Genomic DNA, 25,948 nt, shown 5'->3' on the forward strand with positions numbered 1-25,948 from the left:
GCTAAAGTCTCGATTGTGTTTTTCCTTCTACGCCTTATTCAAAAAGCAAAACATCAGGCACCTTACTTTTATAGTGGTATGATCTTGCTTACGATTAGCAACGTTGTTTGCGTATATACGATATTTGGTCAATGCATGCCTGTTGTGTCTCTCTGGGACCATAGTGTCAAAGGGAAATGCTGGGACCCAAGAATCCAGAGGAATTATGCATTCTTCCAAGGAGGTCAGCCAACCCTGCAATCTATAATATATAGACCAGTCTAACATTACTCTTCAGCTATCTCCGCGTTCTCGGATCTAGCACTCGCTGTGTATCCTATGCACTTAGTTTCAAAACTCCACATGCCAGTACGATTGAAACTCGCTCTCGGATCAATCCTCGCGCTTGGTATAATGTAAGTCCACCCATGCTTATTAGCAATCTTGCAAGTGCTAACTTTTCAGTGCAATGGGTGCTGCAATTGTAAAAACAATTTTCCTCGCTCGCCTTTCCGCCCGTGCCGACTACTCCTGGAATACTATTGACCTTGTCGTTTGGGCGTGTATTGAGCAATATCTAATTATCATCGCGGCATGCATTCCAACCCTTGGGCCACTCGTTAAAGTTATTCTTCATGAGGCCTTGTCTTCCGGACAAAATTCTGCAGGACAGGCGTCACACTCCTGGCGATGCACCCTAAGCCGAAAACCGCGTCCAGCATACGACATCGCCCCACCAAAAGTGGGCATAGATACTCTAGTAGCAGAGGAGAATATGGGGTTGAATGGAGGGCAGTCAAAGATAGAGTCAGACTCTTACCCACTTCCCATGGGTAATAGAGAAGAGAGTGGTACTCAGAGTCAGGAGAATATGGCGCGCAAAGCAGAGAGCGGATGAAGTGGTACTTATAAAGCCAGTGAAGTGCATATCAAAGTTCAAGATATAGGAGCTTTCAAGTCACATCATGGGGGCTGAGGCAAGGAGCAGCTGTACGAATCCAATTATTTAGTGGCAATTATTTAGTGGGAGGAGAGCCAGGGCATCCAAAACGAACACTCTATCCAACATCATGAAGTTCACATATTGAATATGGGACTAAGGCTTAGTTAGCCAAATTGAATGTTCATTCAATTTCTAGTGATGCGTACCTGCTGTGGTATCACTTAATATAGTACTCCCTACCGGCCCCAGCCAAGGTGGTGTCCCATGAGAGGTTGAAGCTTTCTTGATACGACACCTTGGAAGAGGTAGCTAGCGGCAACCATGATATCTTAATATCGACGGCCCTAGGTTCCAGTTTGAAAATATATTTGGCTGGATCTTCTCGCCAGTGCCTTGTTGGGTAGTATGCACTTTCGCCTTGCGTATATGCAGAGTCTCAAGCAGAATCTGCATATATTCATGCCTCTCAAGTGCTGCCTTTCGTGATTGGGTGCTCATTTGGTATCCTAGTCTGACCTTTGCCCGAATGTCGTGTTAACTAGGTAGATTAAGGGAACATCCGTTCCCCGATGGTTCACGTGAGAGCTTGATATTCAAGAGATAGCCAGGTTTAAAATCGAGCGTCAGGAGTCATAAAAAGAAAGTGACCGGCCAGAAATATATGTGGTGAGGTGTTAAAATCAAAGGGCCCAATTGACTGAAAGAACTCTCGATGAGCTGCCTCCCACCGGAAGTCGATATATTGGGGGATAACTAGGCCGTATGCAAAAATATTCAGGCGTGAGATAGATCCGGAGAGCTTTTGCACTGCAACGATCCCCGTTTGTTTCGCACTCCATGCAGCATTCGTAAAGTTAGCGAAGGTAGCAATGCATTCTGCAGCCATGTACGGAGTAAGCAAACTGCAACTGCGAGGCGAGAGGAGGGGAAGCCGGTGTAACGCTATGAGAGACGAATATATACCCCCGGGACTGCGTATACCAAACAATCCTATTCCAAACCTATACCCGGTCTGAACTCAGCCATTAATACAGCTGATTCACCCTTGTTTCTTCCTTGAGCCACTCAAGAGAGTCTCAGGCAAAGGATAGGTTAAATACTTGCACCAATATGTCTTCTGAAGAACCCTCATATGATGCTCTGATCGTGGGGGCTGGGTTCTCTGGCATCTTCCTCTTGCACCACCTCAGGAAAATCGGCCTGAAATGCAAAATATATGAAGCTGGCACGGGTTTAGGAGGAACCTGGCATTGGCATACATATCCAGGTGCGAATTTATCCTTCCGTATCCAGGTCACCGCTCGGTGCAGAGTATACTGACGTCGGCTATACGATAGGACTGTGTGTTGACTCCGAGGTCCCCGTCTACGAATACTCTGCGCCTGAGCTGTGGTCCGGCTGGACATGGACAGAGAGATACCCTAGCGGACAGGAGATCCTTAGATATTTCGACCATGTTGATCAGGTGTGGGACATCAAAAAGGACGTGGAGTTTGGTGTCAAAGTCATCGGCGCCCAGTTTAACGTACAGAACAACAACTGGGATATCAAAACTGAAGATGGACGAACCACGCATAGCCGATTCTTTCTCGTTGCAGCGGGATTCTGGGCTAAACGATATATCCCAGACTTTAAGGGACTAGATACTTTCCAAGGGAAAATCTGTCACTCCGCGTCCTGGCCCCGGGAAGGTATCGATACTAAAGGAAAGCGCACAGCGATAATTGGAACTGGCGCTACGGGAGTACAGTTGACGCAAGCATTGGCAAAGGAATCCAGTAGCTTGACCGTATTCCAGAGAACTCCAAACCTGGCACTGCCCATGCGCCAGGGGAAGCTGACGCGTGAAGAGCAAGAAGCTCGAAAACCAGCGTATCAGAAATTCTTTCAGAATCGAGAGACTACTTTTTCCGGCATGAGGTATGGGTTTTCGAATAGAATTGCCGTGAGTGAATCCGAGGAAGAGCGGGAGGCACTATTCGAGACCCTATGGCAAAATGGAGGATTCGAGTTCTGGTTAGGAACCTATCAAGACATTCTTTTCGACCCCAAGGCAAACCGTTACGCATATGATTTCTGGGCAAAGAAGACACGAGCAAGGATGACTGATACCCGAAAGAAAGACATCGTCGCACCGTTGGATCCGCCCCACGCATTTGGAACAAAGCGGCCATCCCTCGAGGAGGACTATTATGAGATGTTTAATCAACCTAATGTGAACGTCGTCGACCTCAGGAAGAACCCTATCGTTGAAATTAAACCAGACGGAATTCTTGTTAGTGACGGCACTTTCTACCCACTGGACGTGATAGCCCTTGCTACGGGGTGTGACGCTGTCAGCGGAAGCATGACAAACATGGGCCTTCGTGACATTGACGGCAAGCCTCTCGAAGAAGCCTGGAAGGACGGGGCACACACCTACCTCGGTATGTGCATCAAGGGCTATCCGAACATGTTTTATCTATACGCCACCCACGGCCCAACTGCGTTCAGCAACGGCCCGTCAGCGATCGAAATCCAAGGACGGTGGATTGTAGAAGTAATCAAGAAAATCCAGAAAAACGGGTGGAAGTACGTGCACCCAACTAGTGAGGCACAGGAGATATGGAAGGAGAAAGTCAACGCGGTGTCAAACATCACCCTCCTCCCACAAACAGACTCTTGGTATATGGGTGCCAATATCCCTGGTAAGAAACGTGAGCAGCTCAATTATGCCGGAGGGCTTAAGCGATATGAGGTGGAAAGTCAAGATGCACTGAAGGCGTGGGATGGTTTTGTGGTAGCTTAGCTCGGTCAGACTTCATTTTTCGGCTTGTTGTGTGTATCTGGAGGTTGGAAAGGTTCAAAATTTCAAGAATTCAGGGGTTAACAACTACAAATAAGGTTGATCCACTAAAGCTTAACTATACTATCGTCGATGCCCTGGAATAAATATGATCTGATAAAGCTCGCTTCATGAATAAGAATGTATTCTAAGGTGATGGGGTTGGCTAACAAGTAATTGAAAAATTTCTTACTCTCAAACTATATAAGCTGCAATACTGGATAGCCAAAAATTTGCTGGCTTGTTTCCTCCCAGGCAACTATTATCTATGTAGAATTGTATGGCCCGTGGACCATTTAAATTTCACAGCAACCCATAAGATGCGCTGGTCAGAGTGGCTCAATGTAATCAATCAAAGTATTATCGTTAAGGTCTTGTCATCATTTAGGAACTCGGCTTCTTTGAAAAGTCTGCTTCCATAGGGAGATAATGTACTCTGTATGTCATGTTTCATTAGATATTCTCCTGAATACTCCGTGCCTTTATATCGGTTTATAATATACTAGATTATAAAGAGTGAAACCTGATATCAAGAACTGGGAATATCAATCTTCATGAACAAGTTGAGCTATCCCTTATCACCATGTCAATCCCATTGCTAACGCCCAGCCGCTGAATGCAAAGTATATCACGACAAGCAAACCTATAGCCATCTTATATATCAGTTAGATAAATAATAATAAATGGAATGGACGATCCATCGAAGTTGCTGAAGAATGCAGGTCACGGGACCTCCCAAGGAAGCCCGGAAGATCGATTATCCGCGGAAGCACGTGAAAAGCTTGAGTTCCTGGTCAAACTTGTGAAGCTTGTGCAAAAAGAGCCAGGACGGCGTTGATGCAAGGGGAAAAGCTTCGAAGGCCCCCTGAATCGCCCTCGTCTGTTCGGCTTGGACACTGTGAACGCGGAAATTTAGCTTGCTGAAGAGCGAGGTAGCCAGCGGTGGGCATCGTCGTGCCTGATGGTTAATTCATTTTCAGATTAAGCTAATAAGACTACGATATAGGGGCCGATTTGCATGATCTCATCACCTGCCGGAGCTCGTGTCTCATCCCGCCTGAACCACCTCTAGCGATATTGGGCGCTATATACTCCGTACTAGCTCGTCTCTTCTCTTATTTGGTTTCAGTGTTGGCGATCCTCGATTTTACCCCCCGAAGTGCCTTCCGGTGACGCCGCTATTATAAACGCTGCGGGCAAGCGTACGTCGGTGTTCCTTGCGGATTCATCCCCGGCTCTCCGTTAACCGTCAATGTCGTACCTTGTTACTCGGATAAATATTTTGCGTTGGGATTTCGATATCATCTCATCGTAGTGGTGGATGGAATATTAATCTATAATGACCTCCTTGCCATCCGATAACGATAAGACCAAGGGGAATGGGGACCAACCAGTGATAGAGGACAGAGGACCAGAAGCTGGGAAGGTTAGCCTTGGGGATACCGGAAAATGTGGGGAGGAGAACAACGGGAAGGTGCAGGAAAGGGCTCCATCGAACGCCGTGAGCCTCAACGAAGAGTTGGACGATTTTGGCCTGCCAATCCGACCCAGAAAGTCAACCCTATCATTAAGAAATGCGCCAACACAAGGCGTAGCTCCCGAGAGCCCTAATGGGACGAATACACCCTGCAGTTCCGAGGTGCGAAAGCCCATGACCCGATCTGTATCCGCTCCTCTCGAGGTGCTTGAAAAGAGAACAAAAGAGCGAGCAATCAAGGAGCCCATATCCGGTTCTAGTTCGCCAGGAACAAAGGATGGAGCTCTCCCCACCATACTCGATAAAGCGGAAGAAGACAGTAGCAATGTCTCAAAAGTAGCTCACGACGCGCATACTAAAGATGTATCAGCGTGGTCGCACCAGACGATAGCAACAAAAGATGATTCTGACGAGGAAAAAGAGGACGACACATGGCATGCCATGCCGGCCCTGGGAGAATTTGATGTATATGACGACTACGGTAGAATAGTAGCCCGCGGTGCTAAAGATGAGGACGACGACGCGGCCTATCAAGGACTTGGGGGAGCCGGGAAGGGGTATACCAGGGTTCAGATCGATGAAGATGCACAATCCGCCACGAGTTTGGACGAAAACACAAGTTACCTGTTCAAAGAACCACAAAGTAATGCACTTGGCGTTGAGGACGATGATATGCGAGATCCAACTTCTCAGCTAGAAGCGACGAAAGACATTTTAACTGAGGGTCAGCGAATTGCCTACGTCGGAGCTACAAGGTTGACTATTTTCCAAATGGTCAAAGAGGTGGAATCATATCAGTCACCATCGAAAACCACGCGCAAGTTTTTAAGCACTGCGGTGGATTCGATGAGCAAATGGGGCCAACAGATAATGATCCGCCTTTACGGGCATATGGATATCAACTCTGACGAACAGGTCATGATCGAACAGCTGGCTGAACATGGGGTCCGACCAGAGGACCTTGTTCCTCCACTGATGCGAAATGCTCGTGTCAAGAACCCTCTCACCAGAGATTCTGTGTTTAGTTCCAAAGTATCTGTTGATGAACCTCAACCTGATATGGACAAGTCATCTAAGGTCCCCGAGGAGCCATCGCGCTCACCCACGCCCCCACCACCCTACGAACCTAACGACAGTAATGACGTCCCTGAAATACAATCGCCTTCCGAACTTCAACTATCTAAAAACGTTGATATAGATCTTCGCTGGACTGTGTTATGTGACCTGTTTCTCGTTCTTATTGCAGATGCAACTTATGACGCCAGGTCACGGAAGCTACTTGAACTGGTTGGAGAATCTATGAACATTTCCTGGAACCAAATCTGTCGATTCGAAAAGCGCATTATCGATGCTTTAGAGATGCAGCAAGAAGCTAGCAAGGAGACATGGGATGAAGCACAGCATCTGGAATCAAGAAGGAAGGCCGCTTTGAAGCAACGATATTTGATCATGGGGTTAGCAACAGTTGGAGGAGGCCTAGTAATAGGCCTCTCGGCTGGCCTCCTTGCGCCTGTGATTGGGGCTGGTCTTGCTGCTGGTTTTACTACTATCGGAGTCAGTGGAACTAGTGCTTTCCTTGGTGGTGTTGGAGGGACTGCCCTTATAACTTCTGGAGCAACCGTTGCGGGAAGCACTATAGGAATCAAAGCCTCCGAGAGAAGGACAGGTGCTGTTAAAACGTTCGAGTATCGACCATTACATAATAATAAGCGCCTTAACCTCATTGTTACCGTTTCTGGGTGGATGAATGGCAAAATTGATGACATTCGACTGCCGTTCAGTACAGTGGATCCTATCATGGGAGACATTTATTCAGTTCTGTGGGAACCTGAGATGTTGCAAAGTACTGGTCAGACTATCAATATTCTTGCTACTGAAGTATGTTGCCAGTTTCCCTCTGATTTATATAATGGACAATTTTTACTAACGGATATATACAGGCTTTGACACAAGGTCTTCAGCAAGTCCTGGGAGCTACAATTCTTACTGCCTTGATGGCATCGTTGCAACTTCCTATTGTTCTCACGAAGCTATCGTACCTGATCGATAATCCGTGGAATGTCTCCCTTGCCCGTGCTAATGCTGCTGGGCTCATCTTGGCCGACTCCTTAATAAACAGAAACCTGGGAAACCGGCCTGTCACACTGCTTGGATTCTCACTCGGATCACGCCTAATTTTTTCATGCCTAAAAGAACTTGCGAATAAAGGTGCATTTGGACTGGTTCAAAACGTTTACTTATTTGGCTCTCCAGTTGTCGTATCCAAGGATGACTATACCAAAGCTCGAAGTATTGTCTCAGGGAGGTTTGTGAACGGCTATTCATCTAACGACTGGATTCTTGGCTACCTTTTCCGAGCAACCAGTGGTGGAATTATGCGCGTTGCCGGACTTGCTCCGGTCGAGGGCATCCCTGGAATCGAGAATGTGAATGTCACACACCTAGTCGGTGGCCATATGGCGTACCGTACTACCATGCCTAGACTCCTTCGAGAAGTAGGCTGGGATGTAGAAAGTGACGAATTTACAGAAATCGAGGACCCGGATCCAGAGAAACATGAGGCGCGACAACGTGAGTTAATGCGTGAAATAGATGAAGCTCGCAAACAAGCTGAGTTAAAACCTGATAAGAAGAGGTTTGGTTTCTTTAAAAGCGGAAAGCTTGCCCAGAAGAAACGCTGGGAGACCTATGACGTTGATAAGAATGCAAAGGATTCTAACTCATCTGGGAAAAGTGGTGACGCTGATGGTTCCGTGCTCTTCGATATTGATGCAATCAGGGCCGAGCTAGCTGGCGAACACATCGAGGTTAAGCAGTTGGAGTCTACTCTACCTCCTATTAACCTTGATCTGAACAATGTGCCGCCTACCCCTGCGAACACGCAAACAGACTCGACCCCTACGCCGACAACGGCACCCATAAAAGGCAAAGATGAAGATTTAAAGTCACCTACCACGCCAATTTCTTCCCCCAAGGGTGGCAATGAGTCGTCAACTAGTTTGAAGGATGATAGCCTACAAAGGAACACCACTCATTCATGGCCAGTTCAAGAAGAGGAAATTGAAATGACATTTGATACCTCCTACCACTCCCCGATCACCTCGCCATCTCATAACTTCGGAACCGATTCTCCAATCCTCCCTTCAATATCCTCGCCTGACAGCCACCGTGGAATATCGGATATCAACCTTTCTCATAATGCCTGGGCCGACCAACATGAAGACTACAACGAACCAAACATAAAGACGACGTTTCAATGAAACCTGGGCCCTCTTTTTATAGGCCTCCCTTTCACGTATTCATCTTACCTTACATTCTTGTTTCTATTTTTTTCTAATCCATAAACCACTTTTTGTATCTAATTAAATGCCAATTAATGAATGCATGTTCTATGCCAACAAAACCTCTGACTCCACGCTGGAACGGCATTATGTATAAATAGGAACTAGAAGTACATGAATAAACTCCTATCCTGTGCTACTCTTCACACTCGATCGTCCATATTACAATATAATATCCTTGTAGTGACTGGCGACGTTGGACTTGGCGCTTGTTGTTCCTCCCGCGCTCCACAAGCTAGTTTTGTTATCCTCCACCAGCAACCGGACGCGAAGTCCCAGCAACCACCGTTCAGACAGCTTTCGAGGAGCCACGGAACACTCCAAACTTACCAATCTCACTCGCTCCCTATCGGTAGCCAAGAGAGAGATGGTTTACCCATCCAAGCCGGACCCTAGCTTCGCATCGACCAGGTTAACGCGCAACGGCCATAAAGGAGGGCCGCCCTTAAGCCAGGTCGGGGGCAGACCAACTCGAAAGGCCACCAAGAGAGCTGCGGAGGACCCTTACTCGTCGGATGATTCGTTAAAAGAGACAGGTCGAGCTACGAAACGAAAATTTGAACCGGCCATCGACGATGCGCCTCTTGGTTCTAGCGACGATGACGATTCGAGCGCGAAGAGTGAGATGTCGGCAATTAATGAGCCGATGAGAAGAACTACCTGGTCATCCAAAGACCTGAGTTACGTTTTAAAGGAAGCGGATAAGGCAGCGGGCGAGTTAAAGGAAGCAGATAATGCTGCAGGCGATTTAAAGAAAGCGGATAAGGCAGCGGGCGGTTCGCCGAAGGAACGAAGGACATCGTTGCCGTCAACGAGGCAATCGAGGAATACAGCCAGAAAACCGAATGGAAAACGCGGGCCGTCCATCCGTCGACCCACGGAACACCCCAATACTAAACCTGCTGCTGAGGAGACCGACCTGTTCTCTAGAATGGCATGCCCGAAGCCCAGGAGGAAACAAGCCTGCTACGGGAGCAGTGCCAAAGCCGGTTACAAGAATATCCACGGTTCAGCGCCCCTAAAGACAGAAACAGCACGCACATCCTCAAGTGAACCCGATGATGGTCCCGCCAAAGCTTCCGCCAGTAAAGGCCCTCAATTCAAGAACCCGGCCATATTTATGGAAGCATACTCAAATACTTCTATACCAGCCTCTTCTCGCGAACACGAGGCTGATGTAGTAGAATTCAGCGATGAGTTCGAAGCGGCGTCCCCATTAAGTTCGATCTCATCTACATTCTCAGTAGACATCCCCGCGCACGTACAAGAGGAGATGGACCGTCGCAAAACAACAGTCACACTGTGCCCTGTGTGCGAGTTACCTGTGGACAAAGAATTGCTCAAGTCTTTCAAATCAATTGAAAAAATGGGCCAGCAATCTCGATTCTGCCTTCTGCATAGAAAGAAAACTGCAGAAGAACAGTGGCACGAGAGGCATTATCCGACGATAGACTGGGAATCGTTCAAGGAACGAATTGAGAGCCATTTTGCAGGACTGGAAGATATGCTATCTTCTGGGAATGACTCCTTCTATAGGAAGTCATTGCGGTCATCTGCGCGCGACCGGAAAAAGCAAGGCAATCTCCGGCTTACTATTACCAGTTCGGAATTGGAGAAGATTTCAACAGGCTATTATGGAGCGCGGGGCGCAAGAAATATGTAAGGATGGAACATCTCCTTCCGATTTTCAGTTGGCATAACTGCCCGTACTAACTGACTTCTCTAGGATGGAAGCTATCATCGCCCGCTTCGCGCCAAAAATGCGAGAACTAGCTCTATCAGATCCCCTGATACAGGCGGCCGGCGTCTCCGGCTACATTCAAGCTGTGCTTGTTCCGGAATTGACAACAATGCTAGTTAAGGAGGATATGAATGTCGACGATGAGGGAGCCAGAGATATCATCAAAAGTAGCATGGAGATCGGCGATCTCCTGAACGAACAACCTGATGACGTGGTAGAGGTAAAGGATGAAGACCTGAATATCGATTTCGCTGATGCAAGATAGCCTCTCTGTTGATCAATTGGAGAGAATGTTTTGTCCATTTTTACACGTTTATTCATAGCATACGGAGTTACTGGCGGCTATTCGGTCGAATTGGAATGATAACATTTAGCGGGGGGTTCTGTACTTTATAGTATTGTGATGTGAATATTGTTCGTCTTATTTATACTTGTTTAAGCATCCATGGCTTTCAACATCGTCTTCTTCCACTGCGGGCCATCCTTCAGCTATCTGCTAGAAACCCCACCTCTTACGAAGCGGATGTCTTCCTGTCTCTGTAAGCCAGGCCGAACGCAACCAATCCATAAGTCGCTAGAACACTCAAGCCTACAGGCAGAGGCTTTCCTCCGGTTTTAATGACCCTTGGAATCGAGCTACCTCCTAGAACGGCGGAGGCGAGAAGGCCAATCTCTTCTCCGTAGGGCTGGTGGCCTTGGAGACGGAAGTAGCTTACGGCGTAGAGCGCACCGATTGTGAGTCCAGCTGCAATAGACGGGATGGATCCTGTACGGGCATATCCGATAATACCACCGCAGGAGGTCAGGATGGAGAGGGCAGCAGCCGAGTAGCTAGTATTGGAGCTCTGGACAACGGCGATGTTAGAAGAGTAAACAAAGCAACGGATATTGCGCTTTAGGGTTTTACCATCGTTGGATATGTAGAAAGTGCTTGAATAAGTGTATCTGCAATTTGAGCGACTTGTCAATCCTGTGGTTTTCTACCGGCAGGTCTTATATCGTCTCTTGAAGATTGCTTTGATGAACTGATGTCCGTCCTGCTCTCTTTTTTAATATATAACTATCCATATCACGTGATAGGTTAACGACGGCGTCTCCAGCTCCTCCGACCTTCGGGTTTTTTTTATACAGCTCGACACAATTCTAGAGATGCTTCGAAGTCTGCTGAATCGAAATACGAAATACTATGCAGATTTGGATTTAGCGAAGAATCAAATTAGAAGGTGTTTGTCCACTCAAAAGAATATCCCTTTATTCAAGCAAAGTTCGAACGGAAGTTGTAGGCGCTCCCACATGCATATATATACCTATTTCTGATGATTGCTAATAATCTCTAGATGAACCGATCACGGAAGAGGATTTGTTCAGATACACTCGGCACCGATGGCTGTAAGGCGAAGCTTTTCCTTGTGGCTTGGGTTTACCGTCATGTATTCACCATGTTGATAGGTTCAATGAGCAGAGTGAGTTGTCACGCCGATATTTACGATTCAATGTTCAAGAACTTGCCAAAGCTGCCCTAGGGGCTGTAGGGAACGGAGCTCGGGCCTGTACGGTTATACCATATCCTTTTGAAACCAATCTTGAATCCGCGATACTGACATGGTTAAGCCTAGGTATCAAGGTTGTGAAGTGCGTTGAGGGCCTTCATAATAAAGCCTTAATACTTACTATGGATAACGGGAGCGAGGTTTTTGCGAAACTCCCAAATCCAAACGCTGGCCCTGCTCATTATAGTACTGCCTCTGAGGTTGCAACCAGACAGTTTGTAGGTTTCATTTATACCACTCCCCAACTACATACTTGGTTCACTCTCTCATATGGAACTTACAGCTTCGTGACGTGGCCAAATTACCAGTCCCCCGCGTGCTTGCATGGTCTTCTGACCCAAAGAATCCAGTCGAGGCTGAGTACATAATTGAAGAAAAGGCTCCTGGTGTGAGCCTCGGGAATCTCTGGCATCAATGGCCGCGAAAATCGAAAGTCAATGTCATAAAACAGATTGCAGATATGGATAATGTGCTCTCACAGTTTGAATTCCGCGGTCACGGGTCCATTTATTTCAAGAAAGACTTACGGGCCTCGCATGTCTCAAAAGATGACGGCATCCTGGTCAACCCATTGCAAGCACCAGAAGATGATACAAAATGTTTGGGCTTGGCCCTGTTACTTCTGCCGAACTTTGGAAGAACGGCCGTGACGATATGGACTTAGACAGAGGCCCTTGTATGTTCCGCTTTACCTTCTTCCCACCCGTACTTATAAATATATAACTAAGCTGAGTGACTAAAGGGCTGGATTCTCTTGAATATGCTCACGCAATGGTGAAGAATGAAACGAAGTGGATCCATACTCACGCGAATCCTCGAATGAATTACTGTCGGTCAATGAAGGAACCCGAGCTTCCCGATGATGCTATCTCGTTACTTTCGAGGTACATTAAAGTTGCGCCTTATCTGATTCCGCAAGAAAATGAAGGAAAGGCGAACGTTTTGTGGCATCCTGACTTGCATCTAGACAACATTTTTGTTGACCCCACAACATGTAAAATCACCTGCATAGTTGACTGGCAAGGCGCAGTTGTTTCTCCCCTGTTCTATCGCTCTTGTGTACCAAGAATGGTTCGGCATAACGGAGCCGTTAGAGACGGCTGGGTTGTTCCCACTCGCCCAGAAAACTTTGACACACTTACCGACGACGAGAAAAAGATTATTGATGCGAATCTCGAAAGCGAAACCTTGCACAAGTTTTACGAGGCCATGGTTCACAAACGAGCGCCTCGTCATTGGGCCGTTCTGGCGCAGATTGATGACATAAAAATAAAGCGAAATCCAACATTGCTTATCACTGGCATGTGGGAAAATCGAAACCTCTTCTACCTTCGACACAGTTTGTATACAGTGGCAACTTTTTGGGAAAGAGTCCAGCCGGATACAAACGTCGAGTGTCCATTGGAATTTACAAAAGAAGAAGGGGAACAACATCTGGAAGAGGATGAGAAGGTGACTGGAGTTGGTGAAATGCTTCGATTGTTTCGAGATGGGAGAACGCTCCCTGAAGATGGCATGGTTGCCCCCGAAGACTATGACGTTGCGACGAAGAACTGCGAAAAGTTCAAAAAGGCATTCTTGGACTTGGCTACTAGCGATGAAGAGCGAGAGCTTTTCTCCAAAATCTGGCCATATCAGGAGCCGGAGCCATGAATCCAACTGCCTCCTCATAAGCAGAAATACCTGGTGCAGGCGCAGGCGCAGAAGATCGCACCGTAGACCAGAAACAACACGCATACCCTGCCTCTTACGAGCAGATCCGGTGGAAGCAACAGCAGGCTCCTGCAACCCCCTATACCTCTTTGTTGAACCTGACAACCCCTGAGATGCCTAAGGCTGTTGCAGTACTGACATGACATTCCACTTCTAACGCCGAATATGTATAATATCTTTTTCAAATACTATCCAAGGCATCTATATCAATACTATTATATATTATATTTATAGACTAAGCAGAAGGAAGTGCTATATAGTAGAGTGTCTGATATTGGCAAGCTTCTAACGCGGAAGCCATATTGCTTACCAATCAATCACGTGATATTTCAGTTAGCTGTTCTTCGCGGCGAGATATCATCATACGTATGTCGAGATAGAGAGGCCTTAACGACGAACTCATACCTTTTGCCCTTCATTGACGCTATTAGAGCTACTTCCATAGCATTTACAGCTCACCACTTGCAATTCAGCTTTCTCCCCATCCCTATCCGTCCCAATGGCACCAAAACGCCGCGATGTAGCCAGCCCAGCAGCTGCTCCCAGCACAGTGAAGCCAGTAACAGCTTCTTCGCCAGTGTCCAAATCAACAACGTCAGCTTCCGCAAATGCCTCTGCGGTAGATATAGTGCTTAAAATATGGGAGAATTATACCTCGACCACGCCTCAGAGGACCCTACTCCTAGATACCTTCATGGCATTCTTAGTTCTTGTTGGCGCCATTCAATTTCTATATTGCATTTTGGCGGGCAACTATGTGAGATTACCCTTTATAACCATTATTCTCTCCTTTCCTGTTAGGAGAGACAATTTCGTCCGAATTCGTGGCTAATTCTCTATTTTATCCGTCATATCTAGCCGTTCAATGCGTTCCTAAGCGGATTCTCTGCCGCAGTTGGGCAGTTCGTCCTAACAGCTAGTTTAAGGATGCAAACCAGTGATATAGGGAAGAGCACAACAGGCGCGAAATCCGGCACTATCAGTGGGGCAGAAACACCGATTCAAGACCGAGGAGAGGGATCTAGTGAGAGGTTCGTATCTACATACCCTCGACTCGCATTATTTTAGACTGGTATAGCACTGCAACATATGTACTGACGAGAGTGATATAGGGCATTCGCGGATTACATATTTGGAAGCATTATATTGCACTTTTTCTGCATTAACTTCATCAATTGAGCGAAGAAAATAAACATTAAATTGTTAGGAACATCGTTACTTTATTTCCGTTCGGATATGAGCGTCATCCTCTAGTGATTGAAATATAGAATGATCCTAGGTGCCGACTAAAAGACCTGTAATGACTTATATGTATAGTATTGCAATATTTCATTTGAATATGGAATGCAAAAACCATTCATCAATTGCATATCTAGATGCATGCAGTAATGACTTCCAAGGGCGACCGAAATGCTCTAATTCTAAACCCCCATATTAATTGAGAAAGCCTCCAACGACTTCTCTTTCTATGTAAGAGCCCTAAAAAAATCTAGGAGTTCAGAATCCTCTTCCAACCCTCTTTGACGGTGGTCTCCTAACCACACTACCGCTAGTGACCGCACCACTTGTGGTCTTCCTTACGACTGACGTAGAAGATGGCTTTCGAACCGCGGCCTGAACTTCCTGCCTCCTTTTAACTGATTCCTTCTCTGCTTCACGGGCTGCAAGTTCGGCGGCCCTGTCACGGTCGGCAGCCATTTGTGTTTCGATTTCCATTTTACGGTTGAATTCGCGTTCTGTGATGCGTCGTTCGCGCGCGGAATAGCCTTTTTCCTTGATTGAATAGAAAACACCACCAAGATCGGCAAGCCACTGGAAAGGATAAGTGTTAATATATAGGGGTACTAAAGCGCGCGAAAAGGATATAAAATGGAAGACTTACATGGGGATCAACGGCAGTGACTGTAGACATGTATTCCTTGCTTGTCAAGATCAATTCATGGTATACGACATAGTCGGGCAAAAAGCCAAGACCGTATAAGGAACTGGTAGGATGTAGTTGAACTGTCACGCTCGTTCGCAAGTTAACGTACTCGCCAATACCCTTGACTCGACCGGCCTGATGATAGTAGCCAGAGCAGATGCACTTTCGGATAATATCCCAATCGGTACCACAGCTCACCAACTGCATCTTTTGCATTTTCATAATATCATTCAACTGTTCGCGAATCTCCTTGGCTCTTCGAAGGGCCTTGGGATGGAGGAAGTGTCGTACACACCATCCATCTGAATATCCATTTGCTTTCCACTGGGTATAGACGTGGAGAAGAGTTAGATGGTCAGATTCAGGAACGAAGAACTTTTCACGCGCTGTGTCGGATTCTTCTTGACGTTCCTTGGGACGGTAGAATACGCTGGGGACAGAAAGCATGGACACTATAGTGAGCATTTCTTCACTACAGCCGTATAGTTCCGATGAGGTGATTAGAAGCTTTGCGAGGGATGGATCCATGGGGAATGCACTCATTCTCCGGCCGATGGCGGTTAAATCGCCCAAGTTATCGACTGCTCCAAGAGCCCAGAGGTCAAAGAGCGAGGTTGTAATGGTGTCTTGTGGTGGTGGATCCATAAAATCGAAATCAAGCAGGTCTTTAACTCCTAGAGATTTAAGCAGGAGAACCGTATTGGCAAGGTTTGTTCGTTGAATTTCTGGGATCGTTTGTATATAGAACTCGTCCTTGAACGCAAGTTCGGTATACAGATGATAAGCCTTTCCGGGCCCAGTTCGACCGGCTCGACCGGCTCGTTGGGATGCATTAGCCTGAGAGATGGGCGTGATTTGGAGAGTGTCCATGCCCATTCGCGGGTTATACACCTTCAATTTAGAATACCCAGCGTCGACCACATACATGATTCCGTCAACAGTTAAACTGGTTTCCGCAATGTTAGTAGCAACGATGACTTTCCTAACGCCTGGAGCAGCCTTGTCGAAGATTTTTGCTTGTAGATCCGCCGGCATCTGACTGTATATTGGTAGCACACTGATCTTTGGAGGATCGTTTAGAAGAGCCAGCCTCTCGTGAATTAGTTCGCAGGTAGCCTCGATATCTTCCTGGCCGGTCATGAAAACAAGGATATCTCCTGCACCTTGTGAGACATGAATAGCAAGCACCTGTTTGACGGCGCTGTCGACGTAATCTTCACATGGAGAACGAGAATATTGTATGTCAACCGGGAATGTACGTCCGGGAATAATAAACTCGGGCGCTCCCCCGTAGAATTTTGAGAATCTGTCTGAGTTCATGGTGGCGGATGTCACAATGAGTTTTAGGTCTCTTCTCCGGGCAAGGACTTTCTTGATCAAGCCCATCAAGACGTCTGTGTTCAGTGCTCTCTCGTGAGCCTCGTCCATGATAATACAAGAGTACTTATCGAGATCAGGCTGTACCAAGGACTCTCGGAGTAGCACTCCGTCAGTCATATCTGAGGGACGCGGTTAGTGGATGGTCATACATAAAATAATAAGCAGGATGGGAACATACATTTAATCACCGTTTCGCTGCTTGTACAATCCTCGAAACGGATAGCGTAACCCACGAGCCCTCCAAGTTTGACCTCCATTTCTTCGCTGACTCGTTTGGCAACACTCATTGCCGCCACACGACGGGGCTGCGTACATCCGATCAAGCCAAGCTGGCCGTACCCATCCTCATGGAGAAACTGGGTCAACTGAGTAGTCTTTCCGGAACCAGTCTGTCCAACCACAATGACAACCTGGTTATCTCTAATCACTCGGAGTAGTTCCTCTCTGACGGCGAACGCAGGGAGATATTCCCTCTGCTCGCGTAGAGTCTTGCTTTTGCTAAACGCACTGGATCCTTCTGACTTTTTCAAATGAGAAGCAAACTTGCTGCCACTGCCGGCCTTTTGGTCTTCCTCTCCAGGAATTGCAGCAGCACTGTCACCCTCATCTTCCTTGACACCCATAATATTTCCCAGCGTAGTTCCGGCCGCATTCGTCGCATCCTGAGCTTGTTTCTGACGCTCTTTCCGCTGTCTTCTTTCCTGAACGACCTTGCTTCCCTTCCGACTAAACACAGCCATATCACTCTGAGGATCTCGTACGGCCGGAACAGGCTCCAGCTGTTTCGTGAAGACCGTACGGCCGTCCAGGAAGGGAGGACGAAGGTCATGAACAAGTAAATGCACTCTTGTCGAGTCGTCATCGTCTTCAAAATCAGCATCGTAGTCCCTCCTCTGAGCAACGCCCGAAGTCAGCATGCGATTCGTCTCCCACGCATCCACGTCCTTTTGCTTCTGTACGGCACGAGCATTGAAACGCCGACTGTTCTTCTTTTCTGACAGTGCTGCCTCGCGCATCTGATCTGCCCATGCAGCTTCCGGTCCGCCAAAGGGATTATGCGTCTCGTCTCCAAACGTATGGCCGGACTCGTCTCCCATGTACCAATCGCGGTCCAGCGCCATAGCATCATCGTCGTTCACGAACGCTTCAGGGCCGTCGAATTCATGCTGGCGAGGCGTCGATGAGCCATTGCGATCTCTGCTGGACCCTGTCTGGCCGTCCTCGTCTCTGGCAGCAGGTCTATCGCGTCGCTTGAATATATGTCTGGGGCCAGGACCGGTAAAGCTCTTGGGCGACGACGGCGTGAACCGATCCGAGTCGATCTTCCGCCGTTTCGGGCTCTCTTTGCGACTCATGGTGACCTCAGTTGGCGTTCATCGTAGAATTATACAAGCGTTGCACAGTTATCAAGTGCATAGACGTGAAGATAGGTAGAGCTAGATGTGGCGGTGCAGGGGCGGTTATGGAAAGCGGATGGGGTGCCCCATCATCACACCGAGGCACTGTGGTAGAGTGGTTAATACGTTGCACTGCTACTGTTATATAATATGTATATATCTGTATACATAGCCATGCAATTCCTTCGGGAGCCAGGGTTCGAATCCCTGCGGTGTCGCTTTTTTGCTCTTTTTACCTCCTTGTTTTTTTTTACCTCTACACCTGGAGAGCACTTTATAGATACATGAGAATATATTTAAAATAATAAATACAGCCTTGGAATATATTTTAACAGTTATACGTGATGTGGTGTGGTGCATCGACGCCAAGGATGGCGAACGTAGTCAGTACTTCCTGAGCTCAGGAGCAACAAAAGCAACAACCTCCATACCAGACAGCTCCGGCAGCTGGCACTGATATACGATCACACAGCTGCTGTTCTATAGATGCAGTGAAGACCTGCCACTGTCGTCGGCGGAGTAAGTCACCATGACAACCAAAGACGGCAAACATACCCCTACAACCGACGAGCTGCTGGCCCAATTCGATGACCTGAATGTCGACACCGTCAACGCCAAACCGGCACAGCCGGGCCAGCCGGGCCAGCAGGGGGGCGTCGAGGATGATGTACTGGACGAGTTTCAGAACCTAGTCTCCCAGAGACCATCGAGCCGGCCTGCAACCCCCCAGATCTCGTCTACGTCGACCAGGTCTCCTAAACTGGCGGCGGCAGCTACACCCACTACTGATAGATCGAGTGAGGAGAAGATACAGACACGGAAGTCGGGAGATAGCACGAGAGCATATCATAGGAGCATCACACCAGCATCGGAGACGGAGAACACACCGCCGAGTCCAGCACCACAGAGCAGCGGAGGTGGGTGGTGGGGTGGTATATTTGCTACCGCCAGTGCAGCAGTCAAGCAGGCTGAGGCGGCAGTTCACGAAATCCGGAATAACGAGGATGCTCAAAAGTGGGCTGAGCAAGTTCGTGGCAATGTCGGTGCTCTCAAGGGGCTCGGTGAGATCTATACCTCTATACACCGCTATCTATAACATGTATAGCTAACAGGATAATATAGGAGGAGAACTACGAACTCTCGCGCTCCCAACAGTTACATCACTCATCCACACTCTAGCACCTCCGATATCATCTCACGAACGTCTCCAAATCCATATCACTCATGATCTCCAAGGATATCCTGCCCTGGACCCGCTAATCTACAATGTCTTCTCCCGTGTTATGGCCCAGGTCGAAGGAGGCGATCTCCTAGTTGTCCAACGCGGGCAAGAAGCCGCCCCCAAGCGCGGAGAGAGCTCTGGCACCAGTCAATACAACTCTGCAGGCTGGAATGACGGTCCCTGGTGGCGATACACCTCTCCGGGAGGAGGTCGTTCCATCTCCGCCATCAAGGGCACCATGGTGGCTACCAAACTCGCCCGAGCAAGTGCCGAGTCATATTCAAACGACTTCTTCGCAGCCCGCGGCGGAATCGAAGAAGCTACTCGCCAAGCCTCCGAGACTCTCTCAGAAACCAACCCAGTCAGGAACAGCGATATCTTCCTCGCCATCCAAGCCATCAGCCAACCCGTATCAGAGGACCTTTTCCAGGCCGGGGCCGGACCTAGCGGAGACACCGATAAATCCGCCAGCGGCGTCGTGGAGGCCAAGGAAGACCCCGAAGACGAAGTTTCATTCGCCGTTTACCTACACGATCCTATCCACGGCATCGCATTCCACACCATCTCTCAGTCTCTACCACAGAAATGGATAGATTGGCTTGATGCTCCTGCTCCTGACGCCTCTTCCGACAAAACTGCAAGCGACGTTCCGCAATCAACTGTCCCCGAGGCCATTGCAGAGATTATCGAGAGTGGAGGTGTCGACCCACGTGAATGGGTGGCTGAGTGGGTTGAGGATTCAATTACTTTGGCCGTGGGCATCGTTGCACAACGATACGTGGCGAGACGAATGGGTGTAGGTGGTGGTGGTGTCAACAAGGGGAAGATGAAGGCCGAGCAAGCAACTGTTGTTGATAGTGGAGCAGGAGAGGCTGCTAGGGCGCTTTAGAAGGTATTTTCGTGGGCTGTGGGTTCATTCATTTGCTTCCCGCCTTTGGCGTTGTTATTGTATATCCATCCCTACTTATGTCCCTTCGGGAGTGTTATGTTTGTTGCTTTATTTTGACGTCATGCTAATCCTACAACGACAATGTGTATTCTGTATTCCTTGCTTAGTAGCTTATATGGGCTAAATTCAATAAGAACGTATATATCAATCGCATTTCCTTCCGCTGCCATCTGTAGGCCGGGGTTGATAATAGTCGTTCAGACGTGTAGTGCCTTTCCATATAGAGCTAACAGGTACGGGCGTCTGGAAAGGTTCTCCAAACTCCTCAGAACCCGCACTCACTTGCCGCTAATCTTCGTAGACCAGTGCCCGCCACCAGTCAGTCCTATCTTATCGCGGAGGCGCAAAGGAGACCCAACCCGTTTTCGTCAACGACAAAGTCAGCACCTGCCCTTCTTTTATCCATCGTGATGCTAGGTTAAGGGCATCTCCTAGCTTATCCTTCTGCCGGCTCGTTTGCTGCCTACCTCAACCCCAGTCCCGCACTATAGTGTCCGTCTCCGCAGGTTCGACTTTGTATTTCGTATCCAAACGCGATCAATCAATCATTTAACAATACCCGCTTCACTTCTTAGCTGCCTTCGCTCCCTCCTTCTCCTTCTTCTTATCTTTCCTCGTTCCCTTCAATAGCTCCAAATGTCCAGCCTTTTCAGCCAGCAATCGCTCCGTCTTTCCAGTCAGGCCTGATGTAAGTTTCTATATCATGTGTGTTAGCTTGACCCCATCCGGCGAAAGGCATTACCACTATAACTGCATGGCCAAGGATAACGCACCTTGAGCATCTTCTGCTGGCTGACGAGCTTCGATTTCTTGGGCGCGATTGTTTTTGCGCCTCGTTTTGGGCCGAGGGCTGTTGGTCTGGAGAAAGTAGGTTAATGAGAGTGCACCATGCAGTGAGCTTGTGGTATAGCTTACTTTTTAGCCGAAGCCGGCTTGGCCTTTTTGAGAGCGCCTTGAGCCATGATTATGTCGTTACTTGGAGTGTTAATTGTTATTACTATGATGGTGGTGGTGGTGGTGGGAGATCAATTCCATAGCTTTTTTGGCGTCTTGAAATTTCCAGCCAATAGGATAATAGAGTAGCTTACTAACATAACACGTGATGATTATAAAAAGCAATTATGGTCCAGTGATTTAAGAGGGCTGACTAAACTATTTAATTTCCTAACTAACGTAATCCACATGCGAGCCGGCCACCCAAGCGAGCCGGCCACCAAATTGATTATATATAGATTAGTCAACTTTTTATATGATAATTAATACTGAAAAAAAAGTATTAAATTAAAAATTAAATAATACTAGGATTAGGATATCTTGTTCTTCTATATCTAAGAATATTATAATTACTATATTGTGGTTAAGCTTATAATTATAGTTATAAGGCTGGTGGTTTGGCTTTAGTAGGCTAATCAATCATATGTTTAGTAGATAAATTAGGGGGGGTAATAAGGCTTTGAGCTTCTTCTCTTATAATATCCCCTAAGTTATTAAATTCTGTGATTAGATCTTGTACGTTTTTGCTTCTCTTTTTTATTTATAGTAAATATATCCTGATATTGTTTCTTTATTATTGTTATAGTAACTATCCTATACTTATAGGCCTTAATAATTTGATTAAAGCCTTCCTTAAATTGTTTAGATGTCACAAGCTGACGGCGCTCCTTGATTACCTAAAGGTGATCAGAGGTTCACACCTGCCGTAAGACAGAAGGTACAAAGGTCTTAGAGAAAGCTTAGGTTAGAAGTAAGTCATTATAGGAGACGGCTTAGTACCAGGGCGAGATAGAATACTATAATAAGACTATCCCTCAGTTCCAAGTGTGGCTTTAGTTAGTGCCTAGGTCAAATGAAGGCTAAAGGTCCTTATAAGTAATAAAGACAAAGTTAACCTACGTTAATAGGCAAAGGGGTATTTAGTAAATATAGTATAAGATAACTAGAATGGTGCTTTATATTAAGTAGTATAGTAAAACTGTAGCTGGTTTGATCACGAGTATAAGACTCTTGATTCTAAGGAAATGAGTGTCTTTATATATATGGTATATCCAGTCCCTTCCTCCTGATTCTTCTCAGGTCCTATTATAGACCTGATGTCCTGGTCCCTTCGTGGACCTTTTATATTTAGTCCTATAGGGACCTGTCCCTGGTCTTGGCATCTAGGACCTGTCCTTATGGTTATATGATGTGTAGTTATTCCGTCCCGGAATCTTGTTGTCCAATAAGTGTATATCCTAGGGCTGCGCCATAGGTAGTCTGTAATATTATCCCCTCCGTTCTTATCAAGTCATCTCAATAAGTATATAAGTAGTAAGTATATTTCCCTCCTTTTTATTAGATAAGTCTTCTTTCTTCCTTTATTATGGCTCTTTATTCCGTCATAAAGAAATCTTCCTATCTTCTCTATAACCGGGCTACCGAGCGTATAATTCTGGCGGCAGCCATCAATCATTCTGGTTCCTTATTGTATTCTTGTTATAATAACTGTTTTTGGTCTCTTCAGCCTTGTGTTGTGATAGATTCCTGTAGTAAATATTATTCCTCTTGCGTTCATAAGGATTGTCCTTGCATTGGCCGTCTTGTGGATAACTCTCCTTGGGCTAAAGAATTAGCCTAGCTTCCTTACCATCTTAGTAATTCCAACATAGATGTTGCTAGCAACATCCAAATGGTTCGTTAGGCCCAGGAAAAGCTTGCTAAGGCTCAAGACAAGCTTTCAGTTATAATAGCTTATAATCTTGAGCTCTATCAGCGTTAGGTTAAGTTGTCTAATAAAGCTACTTCTTTTAATACTACTAGTGAACTCCTCGTTAGTCCTCCGTCCTCTAGTGGCGTTTCTATTGATCAACTTCTTAAAGTGTCTTCTCCTACTTCTAAACCTTCTAGTAAAAGTCTTTAACTAGTCCTAGTGAGTTCTTAAGATATTATACTAGCTTGTAAGTATTTTCTAAAAAGTCATATCCCTTCTATTTAACTAAGTAGTAGGTTTGTCTGCTGATCACTTTCTTATCTAGGATCTTTTCAACTTCATATTCTTTTTCTTGATTTTCTGGTTATATTTCTGGTTTATATAGTTTAGCGTTCTGAGGTGCTTTTTTAATTAATGAAATATGAAATGTTGGGTATATTTACATATGTTTTAGGAGTTAGAGCTTATAATTAAGTTGTTTAATCCTTTCTAAGATCTTAAATGGTCCCAGTTTCTTGTGGTCTAATTTATTGCTTGGTCTTAGTGTTTTAATATTTTATCGGAGTAGAAATACTTTTTCCCCCTTCTTAAAGTCTGGCGCTTCCATATGCTATTAGTTATAGTAGTATTTCATTCTATAGTTTAAGAATTCAAGATCTAACTATAGGTGTTTATAGAGTTCACACATCTATTCTACTAAAACCTCTGCTTTTAAGGCGTGCGTCTTACCTTCTTTTAGTGTTTTTATTATTTCTATTTCTCTCCCGTAGTTTATAAAGAAAGGTATCATGCCTATTAAGATGTTCTTCACTCTATTATAGGCGAGCTGTGCCATTAGTAGTAGTGAAACCCAGTCATTCTATTCATAGTTAATATAGCATCTCAGGTACTATTCCACTATTTGGTTTATTCTTTCACTTTGTCCGTCTGTCTGTGGGTGATATACCGTCAAGGCTTTCTATTTAATCCCCATTCTTTTAGTGAGTATTATCTAGAATTTACACATGAATCTTATATCTCTATCTAATATAATTTTGTCTAGTAATCCTTTATCTATAAAGACATGTTATAATAGGATATATGCTGTCTCCAGTGATGTGGTCTTTTCAATAAATGGTATAAAATAAGTATACTTTGTTAATCTGTCTATGACTATAAGTATTAAGTCGTATTGAATGCCCATTTGTGGCTCTATTGACTTTAGTAGCTTGACTATAAAGTCCATCACTATTGATTTCCATGCTATTTCCTTGTATGGTATAGGCTGTAGGAGTCCATATAGCGCGTGTTATTCTGATTTATTTTGTTGGCAAACTTCACACTTCTGGATATATTATCTAATCTCTCTCTATATACCTAGCCAATAATAGTTCTGCGTTATTTGGTCTATGGTTTTTTTAATTCCAAAATGTTCTGCAACCTTTGCGTTGTGGTTATCTCTTAATATTTATAGTTATACTCCTCTGGGTATATATATTAATCCTTGATATAGAAGTATTCCATTTTCCTTTTTATATTTTTTATCGTTATCCTTAATTTATTTAAATAAGGGATCTTTTATTATTACTTTTTATATTTTATTTATTAGAGTGTCTTCCTCGGTCGTGACCGTTTAAGTAGCTCTCAATACTTACTGATCTAAGATCATACCCTTGGTATCTGGATCTAGATATAATATTACTCTAGATTCTTTTTTCTTTATTATTAAATCTGGTCTTCTGCTCAACGCGTCCGCGAAGGTGTTCTTTATTCCTTTATAATATTGTATCTTAAAGTTGTAGTAGGCTAGTACCTTAGTGTACCATCTTGACTATCAATATGTGAGTTCCTTGATTATTATAAAGTATATCAGATTCTGGTGGTTGCTAATAACTGTGGTCAGATGCCTTGCTCCTTGGAGCTCTTATTTCCATCTCTTAAATATTGCAATAATTGCTAGTAATTCTTTATCATGGATATCATAATTCTGTTCTGTAGGGGTTATGGTTCTTGCGTAGTATATAACTAATCTTAGTTTTCCTATGTTGTCTTTTTATTATAACTATGCTCTAATCGCATAGTCTGATGCATCTATATTAAGATAACTCTCTTTATTTAGGTCAAAGTGTATTTGTATGTCTCCTTGACTAAACTTTTCTTTAAGTTCTTTGAATGCTTGTTCTTTATTGGTTCCCTAAATAAACTCCTTTACCTTCCTAAATAGGTCCGTCAGGGGTTTTACTGTTACTGAGAATTTGTATATATATTGTTAATAATAATTCACTAGTCCATGGATGTTACAGACCACCTGCGGCGCAGCCCCAGGATATACACTCATTGGACAACAAGATTCCGGGACGGAATAACTACACATCACATGACCATAAGGACAGGTCCCAGATGCCAAGACCAGGGACAGGTCCCTATGGGACCAAACATGAAAGGTTGTCACAAGCTGACGGCGCTCCTTGATTACCTAAAGGTGATTAGAGGTTCACACCTACCGTAAGACAGAAGGTACGAAGGTCTTAGGGAAAGCTTAGGTTAGAAGTGAGTCATTATAGAAGACGGCTCAGTACCAGGGTAAGATAGAATACTATAGTAAGACTATCCCTCAGTTCCAAGTGTGGCTTCAGTCAGTGCCTGGGTCGGATAAAGGCTAAAGGTCCTTATGAGCAGTGAAGACAAAGTTAACCTACATTAATGGGCAAAGGGGTATTTAGTGAATATAGTATAAGACAACTGGAATGGTGCTTTGTATTGAGTAGTATGGTAAAACTGTAGCTGGTTTGATCGCGAGTATAAGACTCTTAATCCTGAGGTAATAAACGTCTTTATATACA

The 25,948-nt window shown here is 45.7% G+C and overlaps 7 protein-coding genes across 7 annotated transcripts; 5 read left to right on the forward strand and 2 right to left on the reverse strand.

The window, feature by feature from the left end:
* Positions 1–2,032: 2,032 nt before the first annotated feature.
* On the forward strand, positions 2,033–3,710 carry GIQ15_03385 (cyclohexanone 1,2-monooxygenase; the record flags this gene model as incomplete). The annotated part of the gene is made up of 2 exons (XM_033550802.1): positions 2,033–2,189; positions 2,260–3,710. 2 exons carry the CDS (start codon positions 2,033–2,035, stop codon positions 3,708–3,710), a joined length of 1,608 nt encoding a protein of 535 aa, XP_033407963.1.
* A 1,375-nt stretch (positions 3,711–5,085) lies between these two features.
* GIQ15_03386 (uncharacterized protein) lies at positions 5,086–8,483 on the forward strand (the record flags this gene model as incomplete). Its single annotated transcript, XM_033550803.1, has 2 exons — positions 5,086–7,101; positions 7,164–8,483. The coding sequence occupies 2 exons, from the start codon at positions 5,086–5,088 to the stop codon at positions 8,481–8,483; spliced, it is 3,336 nt and encodes a 1,111-aa protein (XP_033407964.1).
* Positions 8,484–8,931: 448 nt separating this feature from the next.
* Positions 8,932–10,570, forward strand: GIQ15_03387 (uncharacterized protein; the record flags this gene model as incomplete). Its single annotated transcript, XM_033550804.1, has 2 exons — positions 8,932–10,223; positions 10,291–10,570. 2 exons carry the CDS (start codon positions 8,932–8,934, stop codon positions 10,568–10,570), a joined length of 1,572 nt encoding a protein of 523 aa, XP_033407965.1.
* A 1,882-nt stretch (positions 10,571–12,452) lies between these two features.
* Positions 12,453–13,508, forward strand: GIQ15_03388 (uncharacterized protein; the record flags this gene model as incomplete). Its single annotated transcript, XM_033550805.1, has 2 exons — positions 12,453–12,531; positions 12,598–13,508. The coding sequence occupies 2 exons, from the start codon at positions 12,453–12,455 to the stop codon at positions 13,506–13,508; spliced, it is 990 nt and encodes a 329-aa protein (XP_033407966.1).
* A 1,557-nt stretch (positions 13,509–15,065) lies between these two features.
* On the reverse strand, positions 15,066–18,227 carry GIQ15_03389 (pre-mRNA splicing factor ATP-dependent RNA helicase prp16; the record flags this gene model as incomplete). The annotated part of the gene is made up of 5 exons (XM_033550806.1): positions 15,066–15,380; positions 15,451–15,553; positions 15,602–15,627; positions 15,691–16,991; positions 17,051–18,227. 5 exons carry the CDS (start codon positions 18,225–18,227, stop codon positions 15,066–15,068), a joined length of 2,922 nt encoding a protein of 973 aa, XP_033407967.1.
* A 571-nt stretch (positions 18,228–18,798) lies between these two features.
* On the forward strand, positions 18,799–20,380 carry GIQ15_03390 (uncharacterized protein; the record flags this gene model as incomplete). Its single annotated transcript, XM_033550807.1, has 2 exons — positions 18,799–19,330; positions 19,392–20,380. The coding sequence occupies 2 exons, from the start codon at positions 18,799–18,801 to the stop codon at positions 20,378–20,380; spliced, it is 1,521 nt and encodes a 506-aa protein (XP_033407968.1).
* A 624-nt stretch (positions 20,381–21,004) lies between these two features.
* GIQ15_03391 (uncharacterized protein) lies at positions 21,005–21,402 on the reverse strand (the record flags this gene model as incomplete). Its single annotated transcript, XM_033550808.1, has 3 exons — positions 21,005–21,136; positions 21,214–21,298; positions 21,356–21,402. The coding sequence occupies 3 exons, from the start codon at positions 21,400–21,402 to the stop codon at positions 21,005–21,007; spliced, it is 264 nt and encodes an 87-aa protein (XP_033407969.1).
* Between the last annotated feature and the right edge of the window lie 4,546 nt (positions 21,403–25,948).

Source organism: Arthroderma uncinatum (assembly GCF_011692745.1).
Source record: "Arthroderma uncinatum strain CBS 119779 chromosome Unknown scaffold2, whole genome shotgun sequence".
NCBI classification, from domain to species: Eukaryota; Fungi; Ascomycota; class Eurotiomycetes; order Onygenales; family Arthrodermataceae; genus Arthroderma; species Arthroderma uncinatum.